At 38.9% G+C, this 24,633-nt stretch overlaps 1 protein-coding gene across 1 annotated transcript; it reads right to left on the reverse strand.

The window, feature by feature from the left end:
* Positions 1–6,813: 6,813 nt before the first annotated feature.
* On the reverse strand, positions 6,814–17,065 carry LOC141017714 (uncharacterized). The gene is made up of 19 exons (XM_073492446.1): positions 16,967–17,065; positions 15,482–15,612; positions 15,221–15,348; positions 14,868–14,919; positions 14,466–14,479; positions 14,148–14,163; positions 13,745–13,758; positions 13,415–13,442; positions 10,594–10,625; positions 10,252–10,291; positions 9,849–9,880; positions 9,531–9,546; positions 9,129–9,160; positions 8,800–8,827; positions 8,397–8,428; positions 8,078–8,093; positions 7,677–7,708; positions 7,359–7,374; positions 6,814–7,063 (listed from the first exon to the last, which is right to left on the reverse strand). The coding sequence occupies exons 1-19, from the start codon at positions 17,063–17,065 to the stop codon at positions 7,003–7,005; spliced, it is 819 nt and encodes a 272-aa protein (XP_073348547.1). The 3' UTR covers positions 6,814–7,002.
* Positions 17,066–24,633: the final 7,568 nt, after the last annotated feature.

Below are 24,633 nucleotides of genomic sequence, written 5' to 3' on the forward strand. Positions count from 1 at the left end.
AGGCCCAGCCAATCCAACCGCCTGCGTCTCAACCAATTACCTGAGTCTCATCAACCTAACCACCTGTGTCTCATTAACTCAACCACCTACGTCAACCTGATTCAATCACCTGCAACTCATATAAGCATGCCTAACCAGTGTTCTCCCGTTCGTCTCAAGTTCTGATAACCCTCCCCCCCAGACCCTCTCCTTTTCACTATCCTCTCTCACAGGATCGCCAGCAGCCCAGCCTTCGACATCGCCATCCCATGGCAAGAAGATCCTCCAGACCAGACACCCAGGCCCCCCCCCCTTCATCCACCTACCTCGACCCCTTTCCCTCACCCAACGACCCCTAACCCCTTCCTATCCTTTCCAAATCTTCCACCAATTCAATAAACTACCTTAAACGTTAAACAGCGGCATGGTCTTGTTAGTGAAGCTGCTTTGATCTCTGTGCTGACAATTGTTTGTCCATTAGCTGCTTGGTCTGGTATCCAAAAAAGCTGTCTTCTTTCCGCTGAAGCATCTTCGCTTTGAATTTTCCCACCTCCCCGTACACATCTGTGATGCAGAGCTTTGTTTCCTCCAGCTTTTTAATGAGTGTGTCAAAAACACACCCCACGTTGTGGAAAAAGCACAGATAAATCTCAGCAGCTGCAGTTTTTTCTTCATCCTCAAAAATCCTCCTCAGATACACAGGACAGGTCCCCCCAAGGGCCCTGAAGTATGAGGTGAGAGCTGGCCAGCTCTGCAGGAGACGATCAACAGCTGGATGGAGAGACAGCCATCGTGTGCAAACATGACACAGAATTTCACGCCACTCAATGTCAACAAAAGCAAAACATGCACGCAGTTCCTCTCTTCTGGAAGCAGATACTGAGAAGTGGCTGTAGATCTTTAAAACCAGTGACTCAATATCCACTGACAGCTGATCACAGGCGTGCTTGCAGGTGTTATGAGCTATGTGAGCCGGGCAATTAGCTTTCAAAATGCTACTGTTGGCACTGCTCAATAACTGGTTAACAGAGTGGTGTTTTCCAAAGTTTACATTGGCATTATCTGCCGCATAGGCAGTGATGTGTTTTATATCCAATTCATACTTTTTCAGACAGTTCATCAGAGCTTGATGAATACCATTTGCAGTTTCATCACTATCTTCATAAAAGTCAAGTAACTTGCACCGCACTCCATCAGACACAGAAAAATATCTCACACACACTGGAAACATTTTTCTATTTCCCTTGTTTGAGGCATCGGAGGCAACCGAGTAAAACACAGGCTCACCTTCAGTCGGGGATAGATCATTCAGGATATCCTGCACAGTCTTTGGTCCTAAAACATTCATTGTGATCATCTCAGCTTTCGTTCTTCCCATGTGCATCTTCTTCACAACATTTGAGTCATGAAACAACGCTCCGTTTAGCTTAACAAGACAGTCGGCGCTGTTGTAGCCAAGTCCATGTTTGACAGTGTGATACACGTACGAGGCTTCACTTGCCGCTATTTTGTCAGTTTCCACAGTAGCCGCCCCGAAGAATGCACCGATATTGCTTGCACCTTTAGCTAGTGTGGCCTTCTTGTGCATTTCTGTGGAAGCATGTTGGGTCAAGTCATTCTCACCTCCATAGCCAACTGAAAATTCCTGGCATCATAAAGTACAGAAGGCTTTCATTGAGTCACCGCTGACGGGCTTAACCCATGTCTTTTTAACTTCCCATAGTTTGTTGTTGCTGCACAGTCTTTTCTTTTTTGCAGGTTTATCCATTTTAGTTAATCCGTAGCCTATTTACATATTCCAAGTCGACTCAGTAGCGTCACACACTGCTGTAATTTTCTTTTCTTTTTTTGGAGGAATTGACGCATTTACTTAACGTATACCGATGCGTGAGGTGGGGCTGTGATTGGATGGTGACAGGTGTCGTCGATGATTCTCAAGTGTCGTGATCAGCACTGCTGCTGTTGTTGTTGTATCAGTCAGTGTTTAGATCAGCGTAGCAGTCAATAAACGGGACAAGAGAGGTCACGTACGGGACAAATAAATTAGGCCCAATATATGGGACGTCCCGGCTAATACGGGACAGTTGGCAACCCTACCCTGGAGTCGCTGACACACACGCCCCTCCAGCACGTTGGCAATCAGCGCCTGCTGATAAGCCCTGCTCTCAACGCTACCTGCTGCCAGATGATTGCGTCATTCACATGCGGTAGATGGCTCAGTCGAAGTTTACTAGCTTGTCTCTAGTGTACCCGTGTTCTCAGTCTCAAGACTTAACTTTGTTTTTTTCTGCCTGTGGTGTTCTCCTGCATGCTTGCCTGCCTGTGTCTCCGTTCCCAGCGAACCAACTCTCTGCACATCTGCGACATGATGCCCTTGCCCTGCATTCTCAGGAGCGTCTGCACACCGCGCAGCACACCAGCGCCACTGTGAGCCACCGCTCCCCCTCCCTTCACCTCTCGGACCTAGACCGCAGCCTGAACAGCTTCCCTCACCTGCTGAAACCCTGTACTTTTCAATAAATTGCCTGAAGTATCTGATCCTGCCTCGTGTCTGCTTTTGAGTTCTGTAAGACTTCATTCGTTGTAACAGGTTACTCACCACTGAGTTTTCTATCTTACATTTTTGCCAAATTTCAAGCAAAAATGCCAAAAATGTGATGATGCAAGCTTCTCAAATGAAGGAAATAGTAAATTTTTCCTCATTTTACATTTTAATACCTTAAATTCCTTTGTCTCTTTTGGAAACAGCCAACAGTACAAATTCCATTTACACAATGATCATCTTCTTTCTCAAGAAATTGTTATTTTGACTGTTGTTCTGATGCTTTATAGACCAAATGATTTGTCTTTTGATGGAGGAAATGCCAGAATTGAATCATTTCCAAAGTGCTGCTTTACCAGAGACACAAGTACATTCAGAAACAGAAAGAAATAGGAAGAGTGTTCATTTTATAAAGTGGTCCCACCAACACACACATTATTTAGATCTACTTAATATAAACATTTACATCTGACTTAATGAAAAACAATGTTCTCAATCATCATCACCAATAAAATTACAAGCGCATGTTCACTTAAATAAGACCACAAAACAGAGACGGCCTTTTGTAATGCAGCTTTATTCAGCAGGATAGTTTTCACTATCAAGCAATTTTACATTCTCTAACATCAGTTGGAGCTGTGACTAAAGTCACTACATCTCAAGGGCTCCATGTTTACTCATCCAATTATTTCTTGCTTTGCAAAGCACAAAGATATAGCTCAAACTATATCTTCAAAATCAAGAACAGACTCAGTCTCGATAGTATCGCCTCAATTTATTGCCGTTCCATTCACCTGGGGGTTTTCCGCCGCTCAGTCTGCATCCGACGCTATACCAAGTTAGAAAAGGGGGGAAATAGAGAGAAATCAGTTAGTCAAATTATCAACAGAGATCAATCAACAGAATCTTAATTGACAAATACTTTAATAAGAAATTCACTGATTCTAGTATCTGAAATGTGTCGACTTGCTTCTTTACCCTCTATTATATCATCATGAATTTAAATGGGTTTGACAAAATAAGGTACTTGAAGACATCAACTTGGGATCTGGTTAATACTGATGCTTTCTATGTTTGACAGGTTTGAGGCATTTCACAAAGTCGTTTTATTTCTTTTATTTGTCTGTTCAAAATCAACAGAAAATATTCGGTAATACTTACGGTGGGTCTGGAGGTCGTAAGGGGACAAAAAAGATGAAAATACGATTAATAAACATCAGTATATTATTATCACATTTGAAAATCTTTGCATTTAGAACATTAATGATGCTCTCTTTACTTAGTTTTAGGTTTATTATCTGAGATGCCAGGACTAAATAAAAGATTTTAGCTAAACACAGAACTAAATGAAGTTGTATGTAGTAAGTTAGTACAGTCAAGAGTGATTTGTTGATCTCAGACTAAAGTAGCCTGCTGTTTGTGTAAATCAGAGGTCAATCTGTTAACATCAACACAGTATGTAGGAACATTTGTGACTTACGGCACCAGGGCGGCAGGTGGACAATATCAGGTCGAGGACCACTCTCCCCGGGTTCAGCCATGAGGAGGACCAGCGTCAACACCACAAAGATCATAACACACTTCATCCTGAGGAACAAATCACAATGGCCACATCCAGAATCATTCACTGCCTTCATTCACCAGTGTCAAAGCTCATCACATCTCATGTAAAAGACTTTGCATTTATTAAAGTAACATCAGGATTAAATTGACTTCTCACCTTTCCACAGCTTGTTTGTCAGAATAAAAAAAAAACTGATGTCACAGACAGCAAAGTGAGCACTGTGAGATCTAGAGGTGATGTGGACGTCTTTGCCGAGCAGTCGTGAGTTACCCGTCTCTTTATAAGGATGGAGATGGAATAATCTTATCCAGTCATTCTGTATTTCTCAATGTGTTTTTCAATGTCAAGTTCTGCACATGGATGACAAGATGTTGATCTAATCTCACTTTGTAATGACGGGACATTTCACTGTTCTCACGGTAACACAAAGTTACACAACACTACTTATCATTCCCCGACTCTATGGCCTCACAAAATGTGACCATTAGAAGTTCTGTCCTATAACTGTATATATAAGTAAAAAGACAATGCACGATGTTTTTTCTAAGACAAAAAGTAATTTATCTGTTATAATCAGCAAAATATCATCATATAAAACAACAGGCACAAAACAGAGACAGCCTTTTTGTAATGCACCTTTTTATTGAGCAGGAATGTTTTCAACATCAAGCAATTTTACATTTTTCTAAATCAATGGGAGCTGTTCCTGAGATCACAACACACATCTCAAGGGCTTCATGTTTACCCATCCAATTATTTCTTGCTTCGCAAATCACAAAGATGTAGCTGAATCAATATTTTCAAAAAGAACACTGTTCACTCAAAAGAGCCGTCATTATGATGGTGAGACTGATCGTTGTCCACTGTAGGTGGGGGTCTTTCCACTCTTCTTTACCAAGGTGGAGAAGAGAAAAACATATATATATATATATATATATATATATATATAGATATAGATATATCCTATGAATGATATGGGAAAGCTAAGGTCTGGAGTATTAACAAGAATACACTTTAACACTGATGTAAACTTTAACAAACATAAACTGTGACACAATAAACCAAAGGCTTACAACTACCCTATTACTTATAAAATGGGTTTAAAACTAATAGCATATTAACTGGCATACAAGCAGAGAAAACACAGCCAACAGGTTAAGATAACACCTGAACAGGCCTAACGTTAACTTTCCAAATGTCCCTGATGAATTTAAGGTGGGAGTAACATTAACTTATGTCGACTCTAGTTATTTACTGATGGTTGAACAATGCTGCCATCGTCCGAAGTAAGCTAGCAAGTTAACACTCTGCTCCAACAACGGTAACTACGATGCATTAAACTATTAATTTTATTCACTTCATCACATTAACGTTACTGTACCTGGGTCACGGTCCGGTCAGATTCAGGCAACTCGCCTCTCGACCCCGCCCCCCACCCTCACAGAGGGCAGGTACAGTGCAACGAGCCAGCCAGGAACCCAGAAAAAGGCCTCTCCATTATTAAATAGGCTTTGCTATGAAGTTATGTTGCTGTGGGCTTATATCATATTTCGAAATAATAGTAGTAATAGCTCTGGTAAAAAATAGTAATTTTTTATTTAATTTTTTTCTCCCCCTGTTTGCGGCGCCCCCGTGGATGACGGCGCCCTTAGCATTCACCTATACAGCCTATGCCAAGGGCTGGCTCTGCGCTTAGCCCAGGTGCTCCAAACCTGGCTGGCTACTGCTACGTCCTCCTCAACACCTTCAAAGAGAAACAGGACCATGCAGTAACTTGTCCACAACACCCAAATATCATACAGTTAGGCAGGAGCCGTCACAGCACTCATGGCTTGGACCACTTCCATCTTTGAACTCGGCCTTCATTTTGTTCTCATCTGCACACCTGAGAAGCTTCATGACTGCATCTAACACAGTTGTGATGCTATCGTGTTGGCAAAGTCTGCCCATGGACGGACAGACAAACAAGACAGACAGACATATTGAAAATAATAACAGTTGTACTCGAGCAGATGGGGATGATTGGAACTGGATTACACTGACATGCAACTTCAAATGTGAAACAGTTATCACCAACAATGACTTTTGCTGTTTTCTATTTCATAAATTCCACAACATCACACTATTATAAAGTGGCCAGTTGTATCATCTAATGTAATGGTAGCACTGCAGCAACAGCTAAAAGATTTAAAGGTCCTATTTGTAAGGAAAGTAGATTTTTGAGTCTCATTCCCAACTCGTCAAGTACTGACACTTTGGGATGTAGGTTGGGTTGACCACCATCCCAAAGTGTCAGTATTTGACGAGTTGGGATTAAGACTCAAAAAATTACTTTTCTAACAAATGGGATTTTTAAAGAAAATGATAAAAAATAAATTCTTACTGCTAAAGTTCCTCCCAACATTTGATGGATCCAGCTTCTCAATTGTGGGTATTAGCTGATTTTTTTAAACTCATTTTTCAAAATAGTACCTTAAATGTCTTTGTCTATTTTGAATTGAATCATTTCCAAAGTGCTGCTTTACCAGAGACACAAGTACATTCAGAAACAGAAAGAAATAGGAAGAGTGTTCATTTAATAAACTGATCACACCAACACACATTATTTAGATCTACTTAATATAAACATTTACATCTGACTTAATGAAAAACAATGTTCTTGATCATCATCACCAATAAAATTACAAGCACATGTTCACTTAAATAACACCACAAAACAGAGACGGTCTTTTGTAATGCAGCTTTATTCAGCAGGATAGTTTTCACTATCAAGCAATTTTACATTTTTCAACATCAGTTGGAGCTGTGACTAAAGTCACTACATCTTCAAGGGCTTCATGTTTACTCATCCAATTATTTGTTGCTTTGCAAGCACAAAGATATAGCTCAAACTACATCTTCAAAATCAAGAACAGACTCAGTCTTGATCGTATCGCCTCAATTTGTCGTCGGCCACTTCATCTTGGGATCTTTCCACACTGTTTGCATACCAAGTTAGAGAAGGGGGAACAAAAGAGAGGAATCAGTTAGTTAAATTATCAACAGAGGTCGATCAACAGAATCTTAATTGGCAAATATTCAATAATTGAATAATTTTGCAATCATTTTTCAAGCAAAATCTGACAGAAATTCACTGATTCCAGCTTCTGAAATGTGTCGACTTGCTTCTTTACCCTCTATTATATCATCGTGAATTTAAATGGGTTGGACAAAGTAAGGTAGTTGGTAAGTGAGGTAATTTGAAATCAACAGAAAATATTCAGTAATACTTACCTTCTATGTATGATTCCTAAAGGGACAAAAAAATGAAAATGACATAAATAAACATCAGTATATTATTATCACATTTGAACATCTTTACATTTAGAACATTAATGATGCTCTCTTTACTTAGTATTAGGTTTATTATCTGAGATGCCAGGACTAAATAAAAGATTTTAGCTAAACACAGAACTAAATGAAGTTGTATGTAGTCAGTTAGAACAGTCAAGTGTGATTTGTTGATCTCAGACTAAAGTAGCCTGCTGTTTGTGTAAATCAGAGGTCAATGTGTTAACATCAACACAGTATGTAGGAACAGTTGTGACTTACCGCATGGGGGCGGTCTGTGTACGCATATGAATCTATACCAAGTTAGAGAAGGTGGAAAAAGAGAGAAATTAGTTAGTTAAATTATCAACAGAGATCGTTCAACAGAATCTTAAATGATAAATATTCAATGATTGAATAATTTTGCAATAATTTTTCATGCAAAATCTGACAGAAATTCACTGATTCCAGCTTCTGAAATGTGTCGACTTGCTTATTTACCCTCTATTATATCATCGTGAATAAGATTGGTTGGACAAAGTAAGGTAGTTGAAGACATCAACCTGGGATCTGGTTAATACTGATGCTTGCTATGTTTGACAGGTTTGAGGCATTTCACAAAGTCTTTTTATTTCTTTTATTCGTCTGTTCAAAATCATCAGAAAATATTCAGTAATTCTTACCCTCCAAGTCCGTTTCCTAAAGGGACAAAAAGATGAAAATGAGATAAATAAACATTAGTATATTATTATCATATTTGAAAAATATTTGCATTTAGAACATTAATGATGCTCTCTTTACTTAGTTTTAGGTTTATTATCTGAGATGCCAGGACTAAATAAAAGATTTGAGCTAATCACAGAACTGAATGAAGTTGTATGTAGTCAGTTAGTTCAGTCAAGTGTGATTTGTTGATCTCAGACTAAAGTAGCCTGCTGTTTGTGTAAATCAGAGGTCAATCTGTTAACATCAACACAGTATGTAGGAACACTTGTGACTTACCGCATGGGGGCCGTCTGTGTATGCATCCAAATCTATACCAAGTTAGAGAAGGTGGAAATAGAGAGAAATCAGTTAGTTAAATTATCAACAGAGATCATTCAACAGAATCTTAAATGACAAATATTCAATAATTGAATAATTTTGCAATAATTTTTCAAGCAAAAACTGACAGAAATTCACTGATTCCAGCTCCTGAAATGTGTCGACTTGCTTCTTTACCCTCTATTATATCATTGTGAATTAGATGGGTTGGACAAAATAAGGTACTTGAAGACATCAACCTGGGATCTGGTAAATACTGATGCTTGCTATGTTTGACAGGTTTGAGGCATTTCACAAAGTCTTTTTATTTCTTTTTTATTTGTCTATTTGAAATCAACAGAAAATATTCAGTAATACTTACGGTGGAGGTGGAGGTGGAAGTGGAAGTCCTACAGGAAAAAAAAATGAAAATGACATAAATAAACATCAGTATATTATTATCATATTTGAACATCTTTGCATTTAGAACATTAATGATGCTCTCTTTACTTAGTTTTAGGTTTATTATCTGAGATGCCAGGAATAAATAAAAGATTTTAGCTAAACACAGAACTAAATGAAGTTGTATGTTGTCAGTTAGTACAGTCAAGTGTGATTTGTTAATCACAGACTAAAGTAGCCTGCTGTTTGTGTAAATCAGAGGTCAATCTGTGAACATCAACACAGTATGTATGTACAGTTGTGACTTACCGCATGGGGATGGTATGTGCATGCATATGAATCTATACCAAGTTAGAGAAGGTGGAAATAGAGAGAAATCAGTTAGTTAAATTATCAACAGAGATCATTCAACAGAATCTTAAATGACAAATATTCAATAATTGAATAATTTTGCAATCATTTTTCAAGCAAAATCTGACAGAAATTCACTGATTCTAGCTTCTGAAATGTGTCGACTTGCTTATTTACCCTCTATTATATCATTGTGAATTTAAATGGGTTGGACAAAGTAAGGTACTTGAAGACATCAACCTGGGATCTGGTTAATACTGATGCTTGCTATGTTTGACAGGTTTGAGGCATTTCACAAAGTCTTTTTATTTCTTTTATTCGTCTGTTCAAAATCATCAGAGAATATTCAGTTATACTTACCCTCCAAGTCCGTTTCCTAAAGGGACAAAAAGATGAAAATGAGATAAATAAACATTAGTATATTATTATCATATTTGAACACCTTTGCATCTAGAACATTAATGATGCTCTCTTTACTTAGTTTAAGGTTTATTATCTGAGATGCCAGGACTAAATAAAAGATTTTAGCTAAACACAGAACTAAATGAAGTTGCATGTAGTCAGTTAGTACAGTCAAGTGTGATTTGTTGATCTCAGACTAAAGTAGCCTGCTGTTTGTGTAAATCAGAGGTCAATCTGTTAACATCAACACAGTATGTAGGAACAGTTGTGACTTACCGCATGGGGGCCGTCTGTGTATGCATCCAAATCTATACCAAGTTAGAGAAGGTGGAGATAGAGAGAAATCAGTTAGTTAAATTATCAACAGAGATCGTTCAACAGAATCTTAAATGACAAATATTCAATAATTGAATAATTTTGCAATCATTTTTCAAGCAAAAACTGACAGAAATTCACTGATTCCAGCTCCTGAAATGTGTCGACTTGCTTCTTTACCCTCTATTATATCATTGTGAATCAGATGGGTTGGACAAAGTAAGGTACTTGAAGACATCAACCTGGGATCTGGTAAATACTGATGCTTGCTATGTTTGATAGGTTTGACGCATTTCACAAAGTCTTTTTATTTCTTTTTTATTTGTCTGTTTGAAATCAACAGAAAATATTCAGTAATACTTACGGTGGAGGTGGAGGTGGAGGTGGAGGTGGAAGTGGAAGTCCTACAGGGAAAAAAAGATGAAAATGACATAAATAAACATCAGTATATTATTATCATATTTGAACATCTTTGCATTTAGAACATTAATGATGCTCTCTTTACTTAGTTTTAGGTTTATTATCTGAGATGCCAGGACTAAATAAAAGATTTTAGCTAAACACAGAACTAAATGAAGTTGTATGTTGTCAGTTAGTACAGTCAAGTGTGATTTGTTGATCACAGACTAAAGTAGCCTGCTGTTTGTGTAAATCAGAGGTCAATCTGTCAACATCAACTCAGTATGTAGGAACACTTGTGACTTACCGCATGGGGATGGTATGTGCATGCATATGAATCTATACCAAGTTAGAGAAGGTGGAAATAGAGAGAAATCAGTTAGTTAAATTATCAACAGAGATCGTTCAACAGAATCTTAAATGATAAATATTTTACTAATTGAATAATTTTGCAATCATTTTTCAAGCAAAAACTGACAGAAATTCCCCGATTCCAGCTCCTGAAATGTGTCAACTTGCTTATTTACCCTGTATTATATCCAGTGATGGTAATAACGGCGTTAGAGTATAACGGTGTTACTAACGGCGTTATTTTTTTTCAGTACCGAGTAATCTAATTAATTAGTTTTCCCATCGTTGCAACAACGTTGCCGTTACTGAGAATGTAAAGTGGCGCGTTACTACAATTGTTTGAATGAAGCACAAGGTGTCAGGCTTTGGCCAGTGCCACACATCAGCTGCCTGGAGAGAGCAGGGGTGGGGATGATGACATCGTTGCAAATGCGATGGTGATTGGCTGGGTGGGCGGATCATGCCCTGCTCACGCTCTCTCACTGCACGCTCTGACTACCAAACACAACAAGACAGCGACAATGGCGACGAGCCAGGTAAATTCAAAGGTAGCGTTCTCGAACTGGAAGTACCGGCACTACTTCTCACTCATTGAAATTAAAGGCAAGAATGTTTATGTAACATGCACGCTATGCCCAGGAAAAAAGACTTTATCCACGTCTGCCTCAAGCAACTCGAATCTTATGAAGCTCCTCACATCAACACATGCTAACAGGACACTTGTTGCTGCTGCTGCTAACCCAACCCCAAGCCCAAATGTAGCTAGCGTGAGCTCCAGTGAAGGAGATGGAGCCACTCTGTTAGAACAAGCAACGCTCGATTTTTCGGGTCAGCAACAGGTGACCAAGGCTGAGCTGAACACATTGATTGCAAGGTATGTTGTTGAAAACATGCTAGCCCTGTCCACTGTGGCGTCAGAGTCATTCAGAGCTATTCTTGCTAAAATACCAATACGAGGAGGAGGAAGGGGGGTTGCCCCATGCCAAAACACTTTTGCTAAATTCATAGACAGTGAATACGAAAAAATGAATATTGACCTCAAAAAGTCATTTGAGGAATTAGAGTTCATTTCAAATACAGCAGACATCTGGACTGCCCACAATAAAAGTTACATGGGTGTGACAGCACATTGGATCAATCCAAATAACATGGAAAGAGAGAAAGCAGCTCTTGCCTGCAGAAGGTTTAAGGGGCAGCATACTCATGACGCCATTGCAGTTGAGCTTGACAATATACACTCAACATATGGGATAACACACAAAATCACAGCAACAGTGACTGATAATGCCTCTAATTTTGTTAAAGCATTTAAGAGGTACCAGCCACTTGAGGAGAGTGATTCTGAAGACGATGAAGATGAGGTGGCATTTACAGACATTAATGATGCTCTACATGCAACTGATGATAATGATGGTGATGTTGTGATCACTTTGCCCCCCCACAAGAGATGTGCATCACACACACTAAACCTGCTTTCGTGCACAGATGTTGACAAGTGGCTGCTGTCAAAACCTGCAACAAAGGCTATTTACAGAAGTGCTACTGCCAAATGTACAGCCCTATGGAACAAGACTAGTCGATCAACTTTGGCTACTGAAACAGTTGATGAGTTGGTGTCAAAAAAGCTGCTTGTACCTTGTACAACACGATGGAATTCCTTCTATGATGCCCTGGCTTGAATCTGTGAAATATCCATGGTAGACCTTAACACCATCTCCTCCAAATTAGGACTGACAGCGATAACAGAAAGGGAACACCAGTTTTTAAAGGAGTACTGTACTGCAATGAAGCCCCTTACAGTTGCCTTAGATATACTTCAAGGAGCTGAAGTGGCAGACTCTTTTAGATCTTCAGCACAAGACTTCAACTCTCTGTGTGAATTATCTCTCATCAAGAAAATTTCACTACGTTACAATGCTGCTACTCCATCTAGTGCACCTGTTGAGATACTGTTCAGCCTGGGCAAGCTTGTCTTCTCTCCGAAGAGGAACAGACTGTCTGACAAAAGACTCGAAAAGCTTCTCCTCCTACGTTACAACCACTGGTTTAGTCGTTAGATGAGAGGAGTATTTTAGTATAGATGAATGTATTGTTCATTTTCACTGAGAACGAACAACATGTTAATCTACATAGAGAGTTGGATAGTGTTCTGTTTATTGTGCAATAATATACAGGTACAGAGATTTGCACCACTTAATGGCCAGATTTTCCTTTGTTTCTTTTTACCCAAGTTTACATCTGTGTGTCTTAATTTTGCACTTGAATTTTATTTTCAATATTTATTTTTTATATATTTTTATTTCTATGCATATCATATGGCAGGCTGCAATCTATTGAGTTCAAATAAATACCAAATGTTCTGAAATACTGTATATAGTGTTTTTATTCTTCAGTCAGTTAATATAAACATCTTTGACGTTAAAGATGTTATAGAACGTAATAGCGTTATAGAACATAAAAAATAACGTCACAGTTACTTTGCTGAGTAACTAATTACTTTTACAATGTGCTAACTGAGTTACTAACTCAATTACTTTTTAGGAGAAGTAATTTGTAACTGTAACTAATTACTTTTTTAAAGTAAGATGACCAACACTGATTATATCATCGTGAATTAAATGGGTAGGACAAAGTAAGGTACTTGAAGACATCAACCTGGGATCTGGTAAATACTGATGCTTGCTATGTTTGACAGGTTTGAGGCATTTCACAAAGTCTTTTTATTTCTTTTTTATTTGTCTATTTGAAATCAACAGAAAATATTCAGTAATACTTACGGTGGAAGTGGAGGTGGAGGTGGAAGTCCTACAGGGACAAAAAGATGAAAATGACATAAATAAACATCAGTATATTATTATCATATTTGAACATCTTTGCATTTAGAACATTAATGATGCTCTCTTTACTTAGTTTTAGGTTTATTATCTGAGATGCCAGGACTAAATAAAAGATTTTAGCTAAACACAGAACTAAATGAAGTTGTATGTAGTCAGTTAGAACAGTCAAGTGTGATTTGTTGATCTCAGACTAAAGTAGCCTGCTGTTTGTGTAAATCAGAGGTCAATGTGTTAACGTCAACTCAGTATGTAGGAACACTTGTGACTTACCGCATGGGGGCAGTCTGTGTACACATCCAAATCAATACCAAGTTAGAGAAGGTGGAAAAAGAGAGAAATCAGTTAGTTAAATTATCAACAGAGATCGTTCAACAGAATCTTAAATGATAAATATTTTAATAATTGAATAATTTTGCAATCATTTTTCAAGCAAAAACTGACAGAAATTCCCCGATTCCAGCTCCTGAAATGTGTCAACTTGCTTATTTACCCTCTATTATATCATCATGAATTTAAATGGGTTGGACAAAGTAAGGTACTTGAAGACATCAACCTGGGATCTAGTTAATACTGATGCTTGCTATGTTTGACAGGTTTGAGGCATTTCACAAAGTCTTTTTATTTCTTTTATTCGTCTGTTCGAAATCATCAGAAAATATTCAGGAATACTTACCCTCCAAGTCCGTTTCCTAAAGGGACAAAAAAATGAAAATGACATAAATAAACATCAGTATATTATTATCATATTTGAACATCTTTGCATTTAGAACATTAATGATGCTCTCTTTACTTAGTTTTAGGTTTATTATCTGAGATGCCAGGACTAAATAAAAGATTTTAGCTAAACACAGAACTAAATGAAGTTGTATGTAGTCAGTTAGTACAGTCAAGTGTGATTTGTTGATCTCAGACTAAAGTAGCCTGCTGTTTGTGTAAATCAGAGGTCAGTCTGTTAACATCAACACAGTATGTAGGAACACTTGTGACTTACCGCATGGGGGCCGTCTGTGTACGCATCCAAATCAATACCAAGTTAGAGAAGGTGGAGATAGAGAGAAATCAGTTAGTTAAATTATCAACAGAGGTCGATCAACAGAATCTTAAATGACAAATATTCAATAATTGAATAATTTTGCAATCATTTTTCAAGCAAAATCTGACAGAAATTCACTGCTTCCAGCTTCTGAAATGTGTCGACTTGCTTCTTTACCCTCTATTATATCATTGTGAATTTAAATGGGTTGGACAAAAAAAGGTACTTGAAGACATCAACCTGGGATCTGGTAAATACTGATGCTTGCTAGGTTTGATAGGTTTGAGGCATTTCACAAAGTCTATTTATGTCTTTTATTCGTCTGTTCAAAATCATCAGAAAATATTCAGTAATACTTACGGTGGAGGTGGAGGTGGAGGTGGAGGTGGAGGTGGAGGTATACCTGCGTTTCCTAAAGGGACAAAAAGATGAAAATGAGATAAATTAACATCAGTATATTATTATCATATTTGAAAATCTTTACATTTAGAACATTAATGACTCTCTCTTTACTGGTATAAGGTTTATTATCTGAGATGCCAGGACTACATAAAAGATTTTAGCTAAACACAGAACTAAATGAAGTTGTATGTAGTCAGTTAGTACAGTCAAGTGTGATTTGTTGATCTCAGACTAAAGTAGCCTGCTGTTTGTGTAAATCAGAGGACAATGTGTTAACGTCAACTCAGTATGTAGGAACACTTGTGACTTGCCGCCTCCACTGCCACCACCGCAATTACTGTTAGCGCCACTACAACCGCCAGTTTGAGGAGCACTCTCCCCGGGTTCAGCCATGAGGACGACCAGCGTCAACACCACAAAGATCATAACACACTTCATCCTGAGGAACAAATCACAATGGCCACATCCAGAATCATTCACTGCCTTCATTCACCAGTGTCAAAGCTCATCACATCTCATCTAAAAGACGTTGCATTTATTAAAGTAACATCAGGATTAAATTGACTTCTCACCTTTCCACAGCTTGTTTGTCAGAACCAAAAAAAAAACTGGTGTCACAGACAGCAAAGTGAGCACTGTGAGATCTAGAGGTGATGTGGACGTCTTTGCTGAGGAGTCGTGAGTTACCCGTCTCTTTATAAGGCTGGAGATGGAATAATCTTATCCAGTCATTCTGTGTTTCTCAATGTGTTTTTCAAAGTCAAGTTCTCCACATGGATGACAAGATGTTGATCTAATCTCACTTTGTCATGACGGGACATTTCACTGTCCTCACAGTCACACAAAGTTACACAACACTACTTATCATTCCCCGGCTCTATGGCCTCACAAAATGTGACCATTAGAAGTTCTGTCCTATAACTGTTTATATGACTAAAAAGACAATGCATGATGTTTTTGCTAAGACAAGAAGTAATTTATTTGTTATATCAGCAAAATATCATCATTTAAAACAACAGGCACAAAACAGAGACAGCCTTTTTGTAAAGCACCTTTTTATTGAGCAGGAATGTTTTCAACATCAAGCAATTTTACATTTTTCTAAATCAATGGCAGCTGTTCCTGAGATCACAATGCACATCTCAAGAGCTTCATGTTTACCCATCCAATTATTTCTTGCTTTGCAAAGCACAAAGATGTAGCTGAATCAATATTTTCAAAAAGAACACTGTTCACTCAAAAGAGCCGTCATTATGATGCTGAGACTGATCGTTGTCCACTGTAGGTGGGGGTCTTTCCACTCTTCTTTACCAAGTTACAGAAGAGAAAAACAAAACATTAGATCTGAAAAACTTACAGACAGAGAGAGTCAAAAATGCAGCTTGATGCTTTTGTTAAAAGTGACCGAAAACATCTCAGACTTCACACAGTTGAGCAACCTAGATACAATGTGTGGCGGGGAGTCTTGTTCTGACTGACACCTCCCTCGTCCTCCTGTTAGGTTGGGACAACTTTCCCTGTGATCATTTTTATTAGCACTTTAAGTTCTGAGGACATCATAGAAGTCAACTAACACCTGACTGAAGGTCTTATCAACCACATCAATTAGAGAGACCTGTGTGGATGGACAAAGAGTGTCATCTGTACTAGAGCTGCAGAGATTAGCTGGTTACTCACCACTGAGTTTTTTTTGTCAAATTTCAAGCAAAAATGCCAAAAATGTGATGATTGCAGCTTGTCAAATGAAGGAATTAGCTATTTTTTCCTCCTTTTCAAGGGCGTAACCGTGGTATAGATATTGGGGGGTCCAAATTTGAGCCCTTCCCCGGATATTATTTTTTGTGTGTCCTCTCCCTATATCATGCCTGTGACTGTCCCTCTCTCTGTCTCTCTGTGCTGCCTGCATTGCGACCAGATACCATTATTGTACCAGAGGAACAATGACTGACCCTAATGATCATTTTAATTTGAATATTGTGCTCTTATTACTAGTTTACTGCTGACATGTATGACTAGGTAAATATAATGTTATCATGTTGTTTAGAGACTCATATTACAGTGCTTTTCCTGATCATCTTCAGAGCAGGTCTCTGTGTGTCCTCTCCCTCCATCATGTTGTGACTGTCCCTCTCTCTGTCTCTCTCTGCTGCCTGCATTGTGACCAGATACCATTATTGCACCAGAGGAACAATGACTGATCCTAATGATCATTTTAATTTGATGCATTGAATATTCTGCTTTTATTGCTGCTAGTGTTATTTGCTTTAACCTTACCAAGCCTGTTTAAGTGCCAATTGAATTTTAAAACCATCAATCACACACACACACACACACACACACACACACACACACACGACACACAGGGAGGAGATGGGGAAAAAAGAACAGCACACACGGATGATACAGAGTTCAAATGGACCCCTTTTAAAAGTTTTCCCCCACCAGAATTTAGCCTAACTTTGGAGCATTATTCAGCCCATTTTCCGACAAGCGATCATGCCATGGTTGGTACCAATGGATGCCTTATATATTCTAGTTTCATATGATATCTGATATCTGTTGATATCTATTTTTATTCTAGCTTTAATACTCAGACATTTAAACACGATAATTGTTTCACATTCATTCAAAAATTAGCGCGCTCGTTTTGACCATAGCACTACTTTTTAGGTGTCTAGTTGCTTACCGTCTGAAAAAAAGGCGAATGTCCGCCTGTTGGTCCTGCTTTTTCTGCTTTGGTGCTACTCCCTCCATTTGTTTATATGCCCATGACCACGAGTGACAGTCGGACTGAGCAGTTTTTCAAACGAAGCCGGCGTTTACGGGTGCAACCAAGTGTACAGTCGGGAGGGGGGTGGTCATACAGTTTTGTTTTCCTTGTTTTTCCTAAATTGAAAATAAATCGGAAATAACAAGAGACGGATCCACTTACAGCCAGGGTTCATAAAAGGAAGACATATCATATGTCACATATTTATTTATATTATTGGGGGGGACAGATTGGTATTTTCCCAAGCCAGGAGTGCTGTGAAGGCCCCTGCCTAACTGTATGATATTTGGGTGTTGTGGACAAGTTACTGTGTGGTACTGTTTCTCTTTAAAGGTGTTGAGGAGGACGTAGCATTAGCCAGCCATATCACTACTGAGTAGTCATGGGACACGTCCCCCCCAAAGTATATGGTAGTTACGCCCATGCTCCTTTTACTTTTTGATACCTTAAATGTCTTTGTCTCTTTTGAAAACAGCCAACAGTACAGATGTCATTTACACAATGATCATCTTGGCTCTCATAAAATTGTTATTTTGACTGTTTTTCTGATGCTTTATAGCCCAACTGATTCATCTATTGATGGAGGAAATGCCAGAATTGAATCATTTCCAAAGTGCTGCTTTACCAGAGACACAAGTACATTCAGAAACAGAAAGAAATAGGAAGAGTGTTCATTTAATAAACTGATCACACCAACACACACATTATTTAGATCTACTTAATATAAACATTTACCTCTGACTGGTTAATTTAGTACAGGCAGGTGTGATTTGTTGATCACAGACTAAAGTAGCCTGCTGTTTGTGTAAATCAGAGGACAATCTGTTAACATCAACACAGTGTGTATGTACAGTTGTGACTTAAATGTTCTTGGGCGTAATATTGAGCCTGTAGGATTCCTGAGCCGGGTACGAAAATAACGACAATAATGTAATGTAATGACAATGCATGATGTTTCCTAAGTAAGGAAGTGATTTATCAGTTTCATCAGCAACTGAAGAACAAACAAGGTATTTCAGAACTGAGAGGTAAAAAGGTCAACTTCCTCTTTGTAGAATTAAAAGAAATATACAGTATATAAGTTTATTGCTAAGTCTTGTAACATAACAGTACAATCTGAAATGAAATGTAAACTAGAGACCATCTTGTGATGGCAGGCCCGTAAACATGATCACCTTCGGACCCATGACTACTCAGTAGTGATATGGCTGGCTACTGCTACGTCCTCCTCAACACCTTCAAAGACAAAAAGTACCACACAGTAACTTGTCCACAACACCCAAATATCACACAGTTAGGCAGGGGCCGTCACAGCGGTTGTGGCTTGGACCACATCCATCTTTAATCTCGGCCTTCATTTTGTTCTCATCTACACCCCTGAGATGTTTTATGGCTGCATCTGACACAGTTGTGATGCTATCCTATTGTCTTTGCGTTTATTAAAATAACATCAGGATTAAATTGACTTCTTGTTTGCATACCAAGTTAGAGAAGGGAGAACAAAAGAGAGGAATCAGCAGGGCCGGCTCAGGGCATAGGCGATATAGGTGGTCGCCTAGACCACCATCTGCTGGAGGGGCGCCGCCAGTCACCCTCGAGGGAGAAAAAAAAAATCGATAATAATTTTCGATGCCCATTGGCGCCCTCCCTTCGTGTTCTGTCTTGAAAATAATAAATATTAACAAAATAAAGAAACAGATGAACAATTACATGTTTCTCACTTGTGGTGCTGAGTCACGTGACGTGTGGTCATTGGCTGCGCACCTCAGAGGGTCAGATAGGTGTCACATTAAGTGACAGACAGGTTATGTTTTTTTATTTTGCGAGATGAAACGGCCGTCAAAGCCCTCGGGTGCGCAATACCGAAAGAGAAGACAAGAGGAGGAGAAGAAGAAGTCCCAGTATAAAGGTTACATTATGTCATCTTTTCTTAAATGCCGTTTTGTGTGAAGACGTTTCATTTGTATTAACTTGCTAGCTAGGTTGAAATAAAGCAACGCTGGCTTAACACGCTAGACAGTGACACTGATAGCTACTAAGAAGGATAAATGAATCATGAATCAAAGTAGAGGCTGCAGGTTGTACTCTGTGTTGTTTATTGTGAAATAGTAGTGAATCTTTTATTATAAGGTAATTATAAATGTTATGTTGAACACACCACTTATGCGAATAACTGCTGCAAGCTGCAACAGTTGTTTGTCAGTCTTTACTTAGTTTAGGTTTATTAGCTGAGGTGCCAGGATAGAAAATGTACTTTTTTTGTGTTTGAGCCTCACATGTTTGTAATGACAATGCTTGATGTTTCCTAAGAAAGGAAGTGATTTATCAGTTTTATCAGCAAAAGAAGAACAAACAAGGTATTTCAAAACTCACACACGATGGCTGATCAAACGGTTGGACTCAGGTCCAAGATGGTGGATCACCACTTGTTTCTTTGATAGGAGAGGACAAAGAAACAATGGTGGTTCTCGCATCATGTGCCCACTGATATCACATGTGGGTGTGATATGCTCCAGGCTGAAGGAGAGTGTGTGTGTGTGTGTGTGTGTGTGTGTGTGTGTGTGTGTGTGTGTGTGTGTGTGTGTGTGTGTGTGTGTCAAGTGATGCCAAGTTCGAGAAGATGGTTAGTTGCATACAAAGACCCTCAGTCTCTGTGACTCATAATTCGACTAACGTGAAATTAGTCGTGCAGCAAAGCAAACTACCAATAACCTGACTACACAGAGATCACAATAACACCCAAACAGTGACGGCAGGCCCGTAAACATGATCACGTTCCGACCCATGACTACTCAGTACTGATTACTACATTGTCACAGGAGTACTCAGTACTGTCATAACCCGGCTCTTAGGCCATGACAAATACGGGATGGACACAATAGATGACTGAGAATTAAAGTGTTTATTATGATGAAGCATATAACTGGAAATAAATAACTACAAATGTGGAGTGTGTGAGTCAGTATTATCAGTATTGTAAATGTGAATGTGTGAGCATTATGAGGTGTGCAGTGTTGTAGCGCGAAAACAAAACCAAAACCAAACAAAGCAAAGGCATGTGGACGGTGGCTGGGTCCAGACCAAGTGAGAGAGAATGCAGAGCTGGGCTTTTATCATGTGGGAGCGCTTAGCCCAGGTGCTCCAAACCTGGCTGGCTACTGCTACGTCCTCCTGAAGCACCTTCAAAGAGAAACAGTACCACACAGTAACTTGTCCACATCACCCAAATATCACACAGTTAGGCAGGGGCCGTCACAGCACTCGTAGCTTGGACCACATCCATCTTTGAACTCAGCCTTCATTTTGTTCTCATCTACACACCTGAGAAGTTTCATGACTGCATCTAACACAGTTGTGATGCTATCGTGTTGTCTTTGCATTTATTAAAGTAACATCAGGATTAAATTGACTTCTCACCTTTCCACAGCTTGTTTGTCAGAACCAAAAAAAAAACTGGTGTCACAGACAGCAAAGTGAGCACTGTGAGATCTAGAGGTGATGTGGACGTCTTTGCTGAGCAGTCGTGAGTTACCCGTCTCTTTATAAGGATGGAGATGGAATAATCTTGTCCAGTCATTCTGTATTTCTCAATGTGTTTTTCAAAGTCAAGTTCTGCACATGGATGACAAAATGTTGATCTAATCTCACTTTGTCATGACGGGACATTTCACTGTTCTCACAGTCACACAAAGTTATACAACACTACTTATCATCCCCCGGCTCTATGGCCTCACAAAATGTGACCATTAGAAGTTCTGTCCTATAACTGTTTATATGACTAAAAAGACAATGCATGATGTTTTTGTTAACATAAGAAGTAATTTATTTATTATATCAGCAAAATATCATTATATAAACTAAAAGGCACAAAACAGAGACAGCCTTTTTGTAATGCACCTTTTTCTTCAGCAGGAATGTTTTCAACATCAAGCAATTTGACATTTTTCTAAATCAATGGGAGCTGTTCCTGAGATCACAACACACATCTCAAGGTCTTCATGTTTACCCATCCAATTATTTCTTGTTTTGCAAAGCACAAAGATGTAGCTGAATAAATATTTTCAAAAAGAACACTGTTCACTCAAAAGTCTAACAATGCAGCTGAGCGACCCCGTGGGTAAAATGGACAGCTCCTTCTTTCTACCGGCTGGCTCTGCCCTTACATGGACAGGAGGTTTTTTCCAGGCATCCAGTTAACTGTGCTGAGGAATTAGAGCAGTGTCAGTGTCATCAAACAAACAGGCAGGCAGTGACAAGAGGAAGACATCAATTATGTCACAGCTGGCCCAGAGAGGCTGCACAGTGTGTGTGTGTGTTAGGCTGATATGCAGTATCAGGCTCATGTTGCTCTTGTAATTACATAATAGATGTCAGTCAAATCTTCTCTGGATGTGACCGACCACAGAAACATTTCTTGTTTCTCCAGGCTCAAGTCCAAAGAACTGCAGAAGTTGCTTTTATGCTAGAGTCTATTTGGTAATTTAATGGCTCTATTGAAACCCCATTATGTTGCAGTTATTTGGACCAATCTGTGGTTGTGTTTATGTAGATTTGGTGTCATACAGTAATATGTTGGTACACATTTTGGGTAAAACTTTCACCCGTGTTTCGGCTTCTTATGCCGGGTGCATATACTTAAAAAAGTATATGCACTTGTTTGTTCTTACCCTTAGCACTTTAATCATAGCACTTATTTACTTAAGGTTTCCTTGATAAATAGCAGCTACCCTGCTCAGATGAGGGCTTGACAATTGTTTCTATTTTTTTCATTCTTACTTTATCAGTGGTGATATGTTGTGGATTCTTTCTTGTGACAAATGTACTTATTGTAAGTCGCTTTGGACAAAAGCGTCTGCTAAAAGCCCTAAATGTAAATGTAAATGTTAGTTGGGTGAAGTTAAACAAAGAGCATCAAAGTCCACATAAGCAAGAGGTTGGGGTGGACAGTTAGGTGAAACAGGAACAGGACTTTCATCCAGACGACCACCATTTGTGCCCAGTGTGAAACCAAAAGTCAACGTAGAGTTATTTCAATTTACTTTGAGTAAAGTGCAGTGGTGTCACATACCAGAAGTGAACATTACTGAAGTACGTAACATAGGTTAATAAATGTATAAGTTACGTAGCCAAGTTTTTTTTTTTTTAACCCAAACCCAATGTTTTCCTTAACTTTAAACACAATACACGAAGGTTCAGAGAGGACGAAAAAGTCTATAGTTTTAACACAACATATATTAAGAGGGCTATGAAATTTGACATTATCCATCTGTACTCACTACATCTTAGGTTTTCTTAGGCTCAGGTATGTGTACAGGGTAGGAACTTTTTAAAATACAAAAATGTGAAATTATCGGTTATCTTATCCGTATTGGTCATGAGAAGCTGGTAATTATCAGTTATTGTTTCAGCTAAAAAAAATCCATATTGAGCATCACTAGTTTTCTTGCCTAAACCTAACAAAACTGCCAACAAACGATGCAGTACACCTGTCGCTTTACAATACCATGGTCATATATTTTGGGAGCAATGATATATGTTGTTGTGAGAGTCACTGAAAATTGACCTATTCAGACCTATGGGTATGTAGATGTGTTGTCTGAAGTGATGTTTATGATACTGTTTCACAGTTTCATCCCATGACATCATTCCCCTTTTGCTCCTCTGTGCTCCTATTGGTCAGTGTTTAGAACGTGGTATGGAATTTATCGTGGAAGCCGAAAAAATAAAATCTGACACGTCTTTCTGTCAGTACATTGTGAAGTGTCTGAGATGTGGCGTCAGTCTTCGTCCATTTGAATTTTTCTTTCCAGATGGCTATAATCGGTCTGATATCACGTAGTCTGAATCCAGCATAAGAATAAAAAATGTTTCCAGGCACCAGCCGCTAATGATCCAACACACATGTCTAGAAAACGTTTTATATCAAAGACTTTGTGGTAAGGGTTACATTCAATGTGAATATATATATATATATATACATATATATATATATATATATATATATATATATATATATATAAAAAACAGCGTCACACAAACCCTTGTGTAATCCCAATGTTCTATCATGTCAGCTTCAGACATGCAGTATGCCAGGAATGCCCACAGACAGGAGCTGCAGGAGGTGACCATAGGAACACAGTGAGGCTGGCCAGACCAAACCAGAACCACAAAGTGACTATTGTTCCCTCTGGCAGCCATCCCAGCGGCTGCCCTCCACACTCCCCATGTTGTTTTGGAACAGCCTGTTTTTGTTTCAAAGAGAGAGCACCCTGAGTGATGATCCCAATTATTATTAATTACACATCAGCAGTAATCACAGATGTACGAAATTACCATACAAAACTGACAATTTGCATACATTGTTCTGCTCTGAGTGTCACGCTGAGTCACAACAAACACAAATTATCTGTCTGAGCCTGTCACCACACGTCCGTCCCCTGTAATCTATCACACTTAATATATGGTCAACTTTATCAAAAAGCTCAAGAGACACAAGATGTTCTTTCCAAAGACAGTTGAACACAAAGCAACAAGTCATAAAACCAACACATGATTTATCTGTGGGATAAAAAGGAACATAGAATATTTATCCTTCGATTATTCCGATCCTGACATTTCACAAATTCAGCCCCCCCAAAAAGCTTCATTTCAGCAGAATACCTCACTCCTTAACTGCAGGTGGGAATCTGACAGAAACCTCGCTTCACATCACTGCTGATGTTTTGGCACGGCTAGCTGTTGTTAGCCGGTTTGGCCGAGGCTGATTAGCAGCCTGCAGCGGGGAATCCTCACGTCAGTGGGCCAGGAGTCCTGGAATCTGACCTTTCCCAGCGCCAGAATAAAATGAGCCTACATTTTGTTTACCAACACAGAGAATTAGACTTTCCTCAGCTTGTTTTTGCGGGTACGGCTGCAGAGTTTATACTCTCTAAGTATTGGATCCAATCTTGTGCA

Source organism: Pagrus major, chromosome 22 (assembly GCF_040436345.1).
Source record: "Pagrus major chromosome 22, Pma_NU_1.0".
Taxonomy (NCBI): Eukaryota; Metazoa; Chordata; class Actinopteri; order Spariformes; family Sparidae; genus Pagrus; species Pagrus major.

Coding starts and splice junctions, on each gene's coding strand:
- LOC141017714 (XM_073492446.1), bottom strand. CDS start 17,065: ATGCAGGCAGCAGAGAGAGACAGAGAGAGGGACAGTCACAACATGATG. Junction 15,349..15,481: donor GACAAACAAGCTGTGGAAAG/GTGAGAAGTCAA, acceptor TTTGTTCCTCAG/GATGAAGTGTGTTATGATCT. Junction 14,920..15,220: donor CGGTGGTGGCAGTGGAGGCG/GCAAGTCACAAG, acceptor TTGTCCCTTTAG/GAAACGCAGGTATACCTCCA.